This window comes from Dasypus novemcinctus, chromosome 18 (genome assembly GCF_030445035.2).
Source record: "Dasypus novemcinctus isolate mDasNov1 chromosome 18, mDasNov1.1.hap2, whole genome shotgun sequence".
NCBI classification, from domain to species: domain Eukaryota; kingdom Metazoa; phylum Chordata; class Mammalia; order Cingulata; family Dasypodidae; genus Dasypus; species Dasypus novemcinctus.
The window spans coordinates 68,730,863-68,745,996 of record NC_080690.1 but is presented as its reverse complement, the minus strand read 5'-3'; the positions used below and the strand labels follow the sequence as shown (position 1 = coordinate 68,745,996).

Here is a 15,134-nt window from a genome sequence, read left to right as displayed (position 1 = left end):
ATTGCATCTATGTTCATTAGAGAGATTGGCCTGTAATTTTCTTTTCTTGTACTGTCTTAACCTGGCTTTGGTATTAGGGTGATGTTGCCTTCATAAAATGTGTTGGATAATTTTCTCTCCTCTTCAAATTTTTGAAAGAGTTTAAACAGGATTGGTGTTAATTCTTTTTAAAATGCTTGGTAGAATTCACCTCTGAAGCCAGCTGGTTCTGGACTTTGCTGGGAGATTTTTAATGGCAGATTCAATCTTTTAAAATGTGATTAGTTTGTTAAGTTCTTGTATTTCTTGTCACTGTAGGTTGTCTGTGTGTTTCTAGGAATTTCTCCAGTTCATGTAGGTTGTCAAGTTTGTTGGCATACAGTTTATCATAATATCCTCTTACGATCCTTTTTATTTCTGTGGGGTCAGTTGTAACTTCCCCTCTTTCATTTATGATTGTATTTATTTGCATCTTCTCTCTCTTTTTCTTTGTTAGTTTAGCTAGGGATTTGTCAATTTTATTGACGTCCTCAAAGAACCAGATTTTGGTTTTGTTGATTTTCTCTTTTTTTTTTTTTTGTTCTCAGTTTCGTTTATTTCTGTTCTAATCTTTATTATTTCTTTCTTTTGGCTTGCTTTGGGATTGGTTTGCTGTTCTTTTTCTAGTTTGTCTGGGTATGCAGTTAAGTCTTTGATTTTAGCTCTTTCTTCTTTTTTTACATAGGCATTTATGGCTATAAATTTCTCTCAGCACTGCTTTTGCTGCATCCCATAAATTTTGATACATTATGTTCTTATTTTTATTCATTTCCAGGTAGTTACTGATTTCTTTTGCAATTTCCTCCTTGACCCACTGATTGTCTAAGAGTGTGTTGTTTAACTTCCATGTATTTGTGCCTATTCTGGTTCTCTGTCCCTTACTGATTTCCAGCTTCATTCCATTGTGATCAGAGAAATCACTTTGTATAATTTAAATCTTTCTCAATTTGTTGAGAGTTGTTCTGTGACCTAACATGTGGTCTATCCTGGAGAATGATCCATGTGCACTCCAGAAGAATGTATATTCCACTGTATTTGAATGTATTGTTCTGTATATGTCTATTAGATCTAGATCCCCTAATGCATTATTCAAGGTCTCTGTTTCTTTATTTATCCTCTGATGAGATGTTCTGTCTAATCATGACATTAGACATTAGATTATAAAGTCCTCTACTATAATTGTAGAGGCATTTACTTCTTAGTAGTAGGAAAAACTTAGTTTTTCCAATGTTTGCCTCATGTACTTTGGGGCACCCTGGTTAGGTGCATAAATGTTTATGATTGTTCTTTCTTCTTGATAGATTACTCCTTTTATTAATATATAGTGTCCTTCTTTGTCTCTTACAATAGTTTTGATTTTAAAGTCTATTTTGTCCAATATTAGTATAGCTACTCCTGCCCTTTTTTTTTTTTTTTTTTTTGGTTATTGTTTGCATGTAAAATCTTTTCCAACCATTCACTTGCAACCTCCTTGCATTCCTGGGTCTAAGATGAGTTTCTTTTACATGGGTCATATTTCCTTATCCATTCTGCCAATCTGTGTCTCTTGATTGGGGAGTTTAATCCAATAACATTCAAGGTAATTACTGTCAAGACATTACTTACATTAGCCTAATTTTCTTTAGGTTTATATATGTCACATTTTGTTTTCATTTCTATTTTTATCTTTTTAGTTATTCTTACTAATAATCTTCCTTTCTACACTCTCCTCCAACCCTCTCTCTCCTGTCTTTTCCTTTCAATCTGAAGAACTGCCTAAAGTAATTCTTGAATGGCAGGTTTCTTGTTGACAGACTCTCTTAATTTCTGTTTATCTGTGAATATTTTGAATTCTCCCTCATTTTTTGAATGCCAGCTTTGCTGGATACAGAATTCTTGGATGACAAATTTGTTTTCCTTTTAGCACCCTAACTATGTCATACCACTGCTTTCTTGCATCCATGGTTTCACTTAATCTTATCAACCTTCCCTTGTATGCGATGGATCTCTTTTCTCTTGCTGCTTTCAATATTCTCTCTTGAGTGTTTGACAGTTTGATAAGTATATGTCTCAGGGCAGACTTGTTAGGATTTATACTATTTGGGGTGTGCTGCACTTCCTGGACATGCACATCCATATCCCTCAAAAGATTTGGGAAATTTTCAACCATTATTTCCTCCAACACTCCTTCTGTTTCCTTTCCCTTGCCTTCTCCCTCTGGGATGCCTATAATGCATAGGTTTATATGTTTCATGTTGTCATTCAATTCCCTGAGGCCCTGCTGATTTTTTAAAATCTTTTTGTCTATCTGTGTGATTTCAGATGTACTATTTTCAACATCACTAATTCTTTCCTCAGCCTGCTCAAATCTGCTGTTATGTGCTTCCAGCATATTTTTTGTTTCTTGCATTTTGCCATTCAACAACATTAGCTCTGTTATATTTTTATGTATGTTTATGATTTCTTTTTTTTTAAGATTTATTTATTTATTTATTTCTCTCCCCTCCCCCCCCACCCTGGTTGTCCGTTCTCTGTGTCTATTTTGCTGTGTCTTCTTTGTCCACTTCTGTTGTTGTCAGTGGCACAGGAATCTGTGTTTCTTTTTGTTGCATCATCTTGTTGTGTCAGCTCTCCATGTGGGCAGTGCCATTCTTAGGCAGGCTGCACTTCCTTTTTCGCTGGGCGGCTCTCCTTACAGGGTGCACTCCTTGCGCATGGGGCACTGCATGGCAGGCACTCCTTGCGCACATCAGCACTGTGCATGGGCCAGCTCCACACGGGTCAAGGAAGCCCAGGGTTTGAACTGCAGACCTCCCATGTGGTATACCGACTCCCTAACCACCGGGCCAAGTCTGCCACCTGTTTATGATTTCTTCAGTAGCTTCCCCCAGTGTCTTCTTAATATCCTTCATTTCTTCCTTCATTTCATTAAGTTGATTCATGGACATCCTTGGTTATTCCACATTATGCATCTCCTCCTGTTTTTTAATTTGTTCATTAGACTGGGCCATGTCTTCCTGTTTCTTAGTATACCTTGTAATTTTTTGTTGGTGTCTAGGCATCTGTCCATCTTGATAGGCTTATTCCAATGGTTAGCATCTCTTTCAACCCTAGGGTTTTATTTTGTTTTGTTTTGTTTTGTTTTTTTATCATAAGATTCCTTTTTGACACTTAGTTTCTCTTATTCCATATCCTTGTAGTTGTCTGTATCCCTTGAAAAAAATATTAAGACCATAGAAAAGGAAAGAAAGAAAAAGAGAAAAAGAAATAGTAATAATTTTTTAAAGAAAGATAGAAAAGGAACGATATAAGAGCCAGAAAAAATAAATAAGAGTGAGAAATCATAAAATATACACAGGAACAACAATAAAAAGGTGGAAGAAAAAATGAAATGAGAAAAAAATAGAAAAAATGGAATAAAATAAAAGATTGGCAAGATAAGAAAAGAAGAAGAAAATGAAGACCAAACTAGAAAATGGAGAATGAAAGAAAAGCAAAGGAAGTGGGAAAATGAAAGAAAGAAAATAATTTTTAAAACCAAGGAGAAAAAATAAGGAAAAGGAAAAAGGAAACAAAGAAAGAAAGAAAAAAAACAACCAAAAACCAAAAACCAAAACCAACCCAGGGAAAACAGGCTTTCCTCTTAGGCCCCTAGGAACCACATCAGGCTTCCAGTGTTCATAAATCAATTACCCTGCAGGCTGCCCTCCACAGGTAAGGTACCCAGTTTCAGTGAAAAAATTAAGAATTTCTTAAATTTTTTATTTTAAAAATTAACAGATTGAAAAACCTAAGACAAAAAATATCTCAGTTTTTAAGTTCCCTGTCATAAGGTGTTGCCTGGGTGACTGACAGTCCAGTGGATCTCTCTTTGGATTCCTTCTATTAGGAAATTGAACCAGGGAGCATTTCTATACTTCACAGTTGAGGTAACTTTCTGAAATTTATCTGGTCTCCCTTCCCTTTTTCCCTCAGGTGAGTTGGTCTTCTAACAGATTGCTGTCTCTCTCTCCTGTCCCTTCTCTCCTGGGCTGGTAATGTGCCCATCTCTGCCTACCTCCTCACTGACCTAGTTCCTCTGTCTCCCTGGGTGGCTGGGCGTGGCAGTCTGCCTGATCAGATCCCCTCTCCCCTCTCCCTGGGGCCACTTCGGTGCTGACTGGGGTCATTTTTGAGATTCAAAGGGGGCTCAGCTGGCCAAACGCACTGAAGAGAAGCCACTCTCCACCCTCCACCAGACTCCTCTTCCTCAAAGAGAACATTCTTTCCCATTCAGTTGGCCACAGTGAACCAGGCTATTCAGCTTGAGGCGGGGTATATGTGCCATTCCCAACCACAGGGGTGAGTAATTCACATCTTTTGTCTCTCCGTCCCTCTCCTCCCTGGATGATGCACAGCGTTCTCCCCGTCTGCAGATCCCCAAAGCGGCTACCTCAAATAGTTTTGCCCTCTCTCCATTCTTTTTGTAAATGAGTTTAGCTCTGCCTACCTACTTCAATGCCATCTTCCCCAGGAAAGTATTTTTGATACTGACCATAAAATTTTTTTGTTTCTTTATTCTTTTTTTAAGCTCTGCCCATTAAACCATAAAATTTTAAAGTATCCTTTATTTTTAGTATAAGTTTATTGCATTGTAATCAAAGCATTCAATATGCATGGTATTGTTATTAATTGCAGTTTATTCAAACTTTTATTTTGAAATAATTTCAAACATACAGGACAGTTGCAAAAACAGTACAAATCATTCAGAGAACTCAGACATATCTCTCTCCTAGATAACCAGATACACTAACGTTTAACATTCTGCCACATTTGTCATATCCTATCTACCTATCTACCTACCTACCTACCTACCTATCTACCTACCTACCTACCTATCTATCTATCTATGCATCTAGCTATCTTTCCATCTATTTATCTATTTTCTTAACATTTGAGAATAGGGTATATAAATCGTGCTTCTTGAACATTTAACACTTCCATGTACATCTCCTAAGAACAAGGATATTGACTTAGGAATCACCTCAAGTACTGTTGTCAAGCTCAAGAAATTTAACACTGATATAAAGCTTACAGTCTATTGCCCAATTTTTTCATGTGTTCCAGTAATGTCCTTCTGGGCATTTTCTTCTCCATTCTTAGATCTAGTCTGGGATCATTTATTGCCTTTAGTTGTTATTTCACCTTAATTTCTCCCTATATTTTTTTAAATTTATTGAACTATATCATGCATTCATAAACATACATAAACAATATGTGTATAATAGTTGTGAACTTACAAAACAAACATATATAACATCAAATAAACATATAACATCTCACCCTACCACCAATAACTTGCATTATTTTTAAACCTTTTTAACTAATAATTAAAGACATTGTCAAAATATTACTACTAAACAAAGTATTTTTCCCTAACCAATCCTATTATTGTCTTTATATCATTTATATATAAACATACATAAATAATTAAGTGTATAGTAAAAGTTGTGGACCTACAAAGCAAACATGCATAACATCATACAGGGGTCCAATCCATTAACCCTCCACCAACACCTTGCATTGTCATGAGATGTTTTTTTACAAGTTATGCAAGAATATTGTCCAAATCTTACTACTGATAGTCCTTATCTTACATTTGGTGTGTTTATCTCCCAACCACCCAATTATGATTTTTTAAATATATTTTTTATGACAGAAGTTGTAAACTTATAAAACAATCATGCACATGTGCAGAATTCCCAAACAACACCCCATCCATCAACACACAACAATGTGGTGTGTCATTTGCTAAAGATAAAATAATATCATCTGATTGTTACCATGTCCATTGTGTACATTTGGCTCACATTTTCCATACTGCCTCAGTATCAACACAGTACTTCTTTCACATAGATGCAAAAGTATTATATTGTTACTACTAACCACAGTCCCTAGGTCACCCCAGCTGTATTTTTCCCATGCTTCTTCACATTCCCAACACCCTGCAGTAGAGATGTACATTTGTTCTAGCTAACAAAGGACACTCTGCATCTGTACCATCAACCACAATTCTTATCCACCTCTTGGTTTACCGTGCTATCCACTTCTTAGATTATTCTCTAGCCTTCTGTCAATTGGCATTTACATACATAGACTACCATTTTGAGTCATATCCCCATTTATAAACCAGCTGTTACTGTGTGTTACCATTCACTCTATACATTTCCATGCCTTTACAGTAAAGCTGATGTTTAATGTACATCAGTAGTCCACTCAGTCCTTCTCTTATCTCCTTTAAGAGTCCACCATCTACCACCAGGGCTTGAAGATATTTTCCAATTATTTCTTCTAGAAGTTTTATGGTTCTTGCTTTTATTTTTAGTTTTTTGATCCATCTTGAGTTAATTTTTGGATAAGGTCTGAGATAGGGGTCCTCTTTCCTTCTTTTGGCTATGGATGTCCAATTCTTTCAGCACCTTTTATTGAATGGATTGTTCTGCCCAAGCTGTGTGACTTTGACAGGCTAGTCAAAAATCACTTGACCATACCTGTGAGGGTCTATTTCTGAACCATAAATTTGGTTCCAGTGGTCTACTGTGTCTGTCTTTAGGCTAATACCATGGTGTTTTTACCACTATAGGTAGGTATTATGATTTAAAGTCTGGGGGTGAGGGTTCACTTTTCCATTTTATAATGGCTATTCAGGACTCCTTACCCTTCCAAATAAATTTAATGATCATGTTTCCAATTTTTTCTTTAATGCTGGTGGAATTTTTATAGGGATTGCATTAAATCTGTATATTAATTTGAGTAGAATTGACATCTTGATGATAGTTAGTCTTCCAATCCATGAGCATGGAATATTCTTCCAGTTATTTAGGGCTTTTTTTTTTTATCTTTTTCAGCATTGAGTTCCAGTTTTCTGAATACAAGTGCTTTACATCATTGGTTAAGTTTATTCCTATTTATCTGTCATTATTTTATTATCACTACTCTTTTGACACTTATAGTTACTTTTATTGATATAATCTTTATTTCTAGACTCTCTTTCAGGCCTCTCTCTCCTGTCTTTTCTTTTCAGGCTCTAGCACACCCTTTAGTATTTCCTGAAATTCTGGTCTCTTGCTTAGAAATTCTCTCAGTTTCTGTTTATCTGTGAATATTCTAATTTTTCCCTCAGTTTTGAAAGACAGTCTTGCAGGATATAAGATTCTTGGCTGGAAGTTTTTCTCTTGTAGTATCTTAAATATATCAGACCACTGTCTTCTTGCCTCCATGGTTTCTGGTGAGAAACCAGCAGTTAACCTTATTGGGTATCCCTTATATGTTATGCATTGATTTTCTCTTGCTGCTCTCAGAATTTTCTTTTTGTCTTTGGCCTTTGACATTCTGATGAGAATGTGTCTCGGAGTTGGTCTATTTGGACTTTTTCAGATGGGAGTACGTTGTGCTTCTTGGACAGGGATATCTATGTCCTTCAATAGAGTTGGGAAATTTTCTACCATTATTTCTTCAAATATTCCTTCTGCCCCTTTTCCCATCTCCTCTCCTTCTGGGACACCCATGACATGAATGTTTGCATGCCTTTTGCTGTCATTTAGTTCCCTGAGACCTTGTTCAATTTTTTCCATTCTTTTTTCATCTGTTCTTTTGTATGTTCACTTTCAGAGGCCATTTCTTCAAGCTCACCAATCCTTTCTTCTGCTTCCTCAAATCTGCTATTATGATTCCAATGTTTTTTAAATTTCATTGACTGCACCTTTCATTCCCATAAGATCTGCTGTTTTTCTATGAATGCTTTCAAATTTTTCTTTGTGCTCATCCAATGTCTTCTTAATACCCTTAATCTCTTTAGCCATGTCATTGAATTTATTAAAGAGATTTGTTTGAACATCTATAATTAGTTGTCTCAACTCCTTTAGGTCATCAGGAGGCTTATCTTGTTCCTTTAACTGGGCCATAGCTTCCTGTTTCTTGGTGTGGATTGTAATTTTTGGTTGGTGTGTTCGCATCTGGCTTATTAGAATATTTGTTCTGGGTGCAGTTTTTCTCTTTATGTAGGGCTTCCTATCCTTTCTCCTGTTGGAAACTGAGGCACAGTGATCTCACAAGGAGAAACATGCTGTCTCCGTGGCTACACTTGCAACATAAGAAATCCAATGGTTGAATGCTTGATGGCTATCAGAATGATGCCACAAGCATAGATAAAAATGTGCATATATATTTTATAGTAAATAGAGCACTTAGACTTTTCACCTTGAGATAAGATTTTTTTAATTCCTTAGATCATGAGTAACGCTACTAGTTAATTGCATGTTGCTGCTTGTTCTCACATAGACTGAGGTATATAGAGAACCCCTTGTAAACAATAAAGTTGTCTGATAAGTCTCTACTCACAGACACCCTGATCCCAGCTCTCTCTCTTTCTTTCTCTTTGTTTCCTTGTCCTTTTTCTCTTTCTTTCATTCCTGATACCCTTTGGGACAACATTCCAACATTCTCCCTTGCTAGTTGTGCAGTAGAAGCCAAACATGTAGTTGGTGCTGTAAGCTGTGAAGGCTCAAGCTGCCCTCATTGCACCAGGGACCAATGAAGCTTCTTCCAACTTTCTCCTTTGCCAGGGGTAGGGACAGAGTCACAGGTATGTGGAATAATCCAAGTGCAGGCCTAGAATGTAGTTGCCCAGAGAGACTGACGAAGCTTCACGTCCCTTTCTCCCCTGCCTGGGGCGGGGATGGATGTGCAGGTGTGGGCAGCAATCTATGCAGTGTGGGTCCAAGATGACCACAGTTGCCCTGGTAGACTTCTGATTTTCAGTCAATGCCAGCCAAAGCTCTCTGCAGTTACCTGTATAGGCCGGTGCAGAACTCCTCAGCCTCCTCCCCACCAGAGGCGGGGCTGAAGCCTAGTCTAAGGCTGCAGGCTGATCTGCATGAATGAAACTGGTTCCTGCTGACACTGAGAGTTTCAGTCAGCCTGGCTTCCCCTCAGGCTGGGGCGGAGTCAGAATGGTGGCTACTGGCCTCTTTCTGACTTTGGCTGGTTCACACCCCAGCTGTTATCAGGGTTATACCTTAGCCAGCCGAGTCTACCAATCAGCAACCAAAATTGGCAGCCAACCATCTCCTCCTCCCCCATTTCTGAGAAATGGAGCCTCCAACTCCAGCCACAGAATAGCCCCTGGGACAGCTCGGGCTGCCAGAGTAGAATGATTACCGGCCTCTGGGGCTTGGCTGGTCATTTCCCAGAGAGGCTGGGGCAGGTCCCCACAGCTTCCTCCCTGCCAAAAGTGGGACTGTGACCTAGGCTAGAGCTGCAATATGATCTGGATGGAAAGATGGCGGTTCCCACCAGCACTGGGATCCTCAGTCCACCCGCTTCCCCTTGTGGCAGGCGCAGAGTTAAGATAGTGGCTCCTGAGCCCTTTCTGACTTGGACAGGCTCAAACTTTAGCTGTTCTCAGGATTATACTGTAGCTTACCAAATTATATTGAATTTGCTCATCTGTAGCTGAAATTGGTGCCCAACTGTCTCTTCCTCCCCCATTTTGGGGAACTGAAATTTCAATTCCATCTGAGGAACAGCTCCTAAGGCAGCTTGTGCCTCCAGTGGAGGATGGGCACCAGCCTCCACAGTGTGGAACACGCTACTTATGAGCTTTCTCTGCAGATGGGCAGTCTTCTCCTACTCCTTCAAGGTCCTTGCAGGATACTCTTCTGGTCTCCTGGAGCCCCCAAACAGGTGCTTCAGCTAGCTCCAGAGAGCTTAGGTATTTGCTAACTGTCCTGTAGCAGGAGCTGACTCTAGGAGCTCCTTACTCTGCTGCCACCTTGCTTGGTCTTTCTCTCCCTCTATTTTTAATTGTGGAAACATATATACAATCAGAACTTTCCCATTGCAACCAGTCCCAAGCATTAATTCAATAGATTAACTACATTCACAATGTTGTGTTACCCTTACCACCATCCATTACCAAAGCTTTCCCATGACCCCAAATAGAAACCTTCACCCACACTCTTAAATTCCACCATTTCTCTTCTTCCCCAACCCTGTTAACCTGTATTCCACTTTCTGTCTCTATGAATTTGCATATTCCAGTGATTTCATATAAATGAAATCATACAATATCTGTTCTATTGTCTCTCACTTATTTCACTCAAGGTTCATCCCTGTAGTCCCTGAAGGAGTATCAGAATCCATTCCTTTTTAATGACTGAATAATATTCCATTGCATGTATATGCCACATTTTGTTTATCTGTTCATTTGCTGATAGACATTCAGGTTGCTTCCAACTTTTGGCTATTTTGAGCAGTGCTGATATTAACATTAGTGTCCAAATACCTGTTCAAATCCCTGCTTTCAATTGCTTTGTGTATATACCTAGAAGTGGGATTGCTGGATAATATAGTTCTGTTTAACTTTTTGAGGACCTGTCAAATTGTTTTCCACGGTGGTTGCACCATTTTACATTCCCATCAACAATGTACTAATATCTTTGGCATTTTACAGTTTGATTATGATATGTGTTGGTGTGAGTATATTTGACTTTATTCTATTTTGGAGTTCAATGAGCTTCTTAGATTTGTATATTCATGTCTTTCATTAAATTTGGGAAGTATTCAGCCATTATTTCTTTGAATATTCTTTATTCCTCAATCTCTCTTTCTTCTACTTCTGAGACTCCCTCAGTGTACATGTTGGTATGTTTGTTGGTATTCCCCAGGATTCTTAGTCTCTGTTCATTTATCTTCATTCTCTTTTCTTTCTGATTCTCAAACTGAATGATTTCAGTTCTCTTATCTTCAAGTCCACTGATTCTCTTTTGCCAGCACCACCCACTCTTGGGATTTTTTATTTCTGTTCCTGTGGCCTTTGACTCTGGTTTCTTTTCATCATTTTTTTTTGTCTTTAATGATATTCTCTTTGTGTTCACCTGTTATTTTCCTGATTTCCTTTAGTTCCTTGTCATGTTTTCCTTTAGCTCTTTGAATACACCTAAGACCATTTTTATAAGTCTTTGTCAGGTAAGTCCAAGCTCTGGTCTTCCTCATTGATGGTTTTTATTCTTTATTCTTATTCTTTTCATGAGCCATTGTTTCCTGTTTCTTTGTATGTTTTATAATCTTTTGTTGCAAGCCAGACATTTTGATATTTTAATATGTTACTTCTGGAGTTTAGACTCTGAGATATCTGCTCCTCAATCTTGCATCCAACTACTGTTATGAAAGAGATACCCTTCAATGACAGGAAATAACAAAAAAGAGAGAAAGAGAGAGAAGAGAAAAAGAAAAAGGAACCACCATTTTCAGTGTTTTAAGATTGGTTTTTGAAATTTCTCTCAAAGCTTAGCTGTAATAAAAATAAGTTTATGAAATAGCCCTAACCAAAATATAAGGTCCTCCCAGTATTTCTGCATATGCCATGTGCATACACAAGTAGCCCTAGGAACTCCCCAGTTCAACAGATCCAGATGTCTCCTTTGTTTCTTTATATTCACAGGCACTGTAGTGTATGTCCCACAGCCAACAAACTGTTCCCCAGGCAACTGCAATTTGACTGATCTCCTCCAGTTCTATAGGAAAGCTCTGTAAACTGCCTCTATACTCAGAGCAAGTTCTGGGATGGCAAGACTGTGATAAGTGTCCTGGTTCAGTCCTTCAGGCTGCCACCATATACATTGTCACAGATATACATGCTCCCAGAATGTGCACAAGAGTTACTCTGCTCCCTCTGGAACCAGAACCAGGGACACTAACTGGGAGCATAAGCCAGATTCATGCTGAGTTGATGAAGGTATGGGAGAGAATCCAGTGAGAGAATCACAAGATCCTACTGTTTTTAAATTGCCTTTTTCTTAATTCACTGCTTGCCCTGTTATTGAAACCCTTTAACTGTTTTCTAGAGGTTTGAGAAAGACTGTTCTGCCAGCTATTGTTAGTCAATTAGCATCTGTGGGGTGAAGGAGCCCTGGAGAGGAACTCTCTGTCATCTTGGTGACCAGAACTATTGTTTTTGGAATTAAGACTCTTTATTCTTGCACTATATGACCAATTTTACTACTTGAGTGAAGTGTTAAATATATGCAGACTTCTACATATGCCACCAGACCAAGCTTGTAAATTTTGTTCATCAAATTATCCACTTTCTCATTATATTTTTGTCTGCTTAAGTATTAATTACTGCAGAAATATGAGTAAATACTTCCTATCATAAGTATGGATGATATTTTTTTCTTTCAATTAGGCAACTTTTGACTTTTATATTGAAACTGTTTTGTAAGCTACATGCATTATTAGGGATATTATTTCTTCCTGATATTTTGTCTCTATTATCAATATGTAATACTCATCTTTATCACTAATAATTATTTTATTACTTATAAGCCTATTAGAGCTGATGTTAGCATTGGTATGCCAGATTTCATGTGGATTACCATTTTTCTGATCATATACATATGTGTATATACATGTAAAATATTTTTATTGTGAATGTTTTCCCGCAATTACAGTGTGTCACTTGTATAAGCATACAGTCAGAGTTTCCCCCAAAATTAACAATTTGGGCTGTTATTGGAAACTTTACTCTGTTTGTATTTATTTTGATCATTGATATATGAGGGTTTTTTCCTTGTATGTTGTGTTGTTTTCTATTTAACCATGCTTTTCATTGCTATTCTTTCTCATCTTTTCCAAGTTCTTCTTGAAATTGTTTGATATTTCTTCACTCTTTTTCCACTTATAGATTTTGGAAGTCTTTTTTTTTTAATATTTTGTTCTGGATAATCTAATTTTTTAGCAAGCACACTAGCATCACTAATGTCTGATATGGTCTGTAAGGACCAAATAGTAAATATTTTCAGTTTGATGGGCCATGTAGTCTTTATTGCAACTACTCAGCTCCATGACTGTAAAAGCAGCCATACAAAATATATAAATTGAATGAGCATGAATGTAGTCCAATAAAACTTCCTTTACAAAAATAGCAAACAATGTGGATTTGTTCTCCAGGTCATATTAAGTCAACCCCACATCCAGTATATTTTTTAATATTTTTATATCCTCAAAATAATTATTTAAAAATCATTATTTTTTCCTACAAATACTTACTGAGATTTACCAGGCTGTGGACAATTTAGATGGAAGATAGAATGCCTTGCATTTTCCTTTATCTTGGATTTACCTCCTTTATTCATGAAGTGTTATCTATACATAGTTCATTCATATAGCATTTTTCCCTTTCACAATATTTTGCCTAAAATGTCTTTATTGTATGCTTGTTATTGATTGATAGTTTAACTGAGTAGAACTAATAGTCTTGGCATTAAGAAGGGCTCAGGAATGTAGCAACCATGCAAAAGGATAAAATAGTTAAAGTATGGAGGATGGAGTGAGATTTCCCTCTCAAGAAAAATATATAAAATATAAGAAAAGCAATTTATAAAGAAAAGTACCTGTGAATTTCTTGATTTAATGAACTGTGAGTGTGAAGCCTCACAAAACAGTTATAAATAAGTCTTTACCTAGTCCCTAGGAAACTGTAATAGAAAAAAGAAAGAAAATCTTAAACCAGAAGAAAGGCAAATAATTTCTAAAGGAACAATAATTACAATAACATGAGACTTCTCAATATCACAATTAAACTAAGAATACAGAAATATACTTATGGGCTCTACTCTGAATAAGAAAGGGGCAGTGGCCACCATCCCTCAGACCACAAGACTTTCTGGACAAGATCAATTCAGAGATCCTTGAAAACTGGGTCCAAAGCCTGCTCCAAATGTAATAGCATCTGTACATGATATACATGATAACAGGAAGTGTTTTAATCCTTGTTAATTCATTATTTCAGCAAATAGTTATGACTTGCTTCCATGTGCCAGATGTTGTACTAACAATTGTGCCCCAAACAGTGAACATCATAGATTGGAATCCTGCTTTCATGGAGTGTGTAATCTCCCCTCTTTCTGTCCACCACTGATGCAGTGGTATATGGATCATGGTTTGGTCACGTTTGTGGTTGGATGGCTACACAACCAGAGATGTAGTAGATACCTTTATTGTTTTAGAAGTCAGTGACCAACCTAGCCAATAACTCATATGGAGAGGCAACCAGCAGTGTACTGAAGGCTTGGTTTGAATGTACAAGAGAGTTTGACAATGCTGAAGTCTATCTCTTGAACAACTTGAAATTTCTCCACCTTTTCTAGCAGTTAAATAATTTTCACTTGTGATTTATATATTAAATCCACTCATAAGACAGTATTGACATTTAAAGACTCATCCTCAGGTTACATTTAACCGTTATCCAATTTGTAACAGGTGACCCCCAAATCTGATTTCCTAGGCACAGGCAAACTAACAAAGTTAAACACAGATTTCAAAGTTGAACACAAAGTTAAGCAGATTAAAACAGAAGAGAGACTTTTATACCTTTACCATTTCTAGGAGCTCTTTGATCTTAATTGATGGCACATGAGCTTTCTTTATCTTGATCACTATTCACACCTTTTACAGGCACAACTGAGTTTAAACTGAGAATTTGAGGTATATTTCCTCATTTCTTTAAGGAGACACAACATGAAGCTTCTGGGCCTCAGATCTATCTGTTTTCTTTTCTTACACTGGTTTAACTAAAATTCAGGGTCCTGTACAGAGGCTGCTCTTGGCTATACTGTGGCCACAAGGACCAGCAGCAGGCAGAATTTCCTGATTCCTAAGAGACTCCTATGGTTTGCTGGTATGCTAGGGACTACACCTACTATTCTAGGAAGAATGAAGAAGCACTTTTTAGTCAGCCATTCTGGCATCCCAGAGTCCTAGTCTGATTAAAATATTCACCACTCCACATAATTTGGAGCTGAAGCTTTGTCCCAGCATCCTGAGAATTTCAATTTCAGAGGCTGCCTGGCCCACAAGTGTCCTTGTGGTGACCTAGGTCCTGGGTGATATCCGATTCCTGATATCAAATCAATGCACACAAGCTGAACTGGTGGGAGACTGAGCAGTGGCCCCCAATCAAAGCACCTGAGATATCTGTCTCTCAGGGGTTATTTGGATGCTCTCTGAATGGATGGGCCCAAGGAATGGGGGCCATTCAGTTTACTTCTCTGGTTCTCAGCACCCCCACATTCCAGGATCCGAGACTGACTGCTCTG

The 15,134-nt window shown here is 37.6% G+C and overlaps 1 protein-coding gene across 1 annotated transcript in view; it reads left to right on the top strand.

Moving 5' to 3' along the window:
• Positions 1-15,134, top strand: part of SULT2A1 (sulfotransferase family 2A member 1) — a 57,705-nt gene that overhangs the window by 13,849 nt on the left and 28,722 nt on the right. Inside the window, 1 exon segment of the mRNA XM_058279139.1 lies at positions 13,963-14,003. Within this exon segment, the coding sequence (XP_058135122.1) occupies positions 13,963-14,003 (41 nt within the window).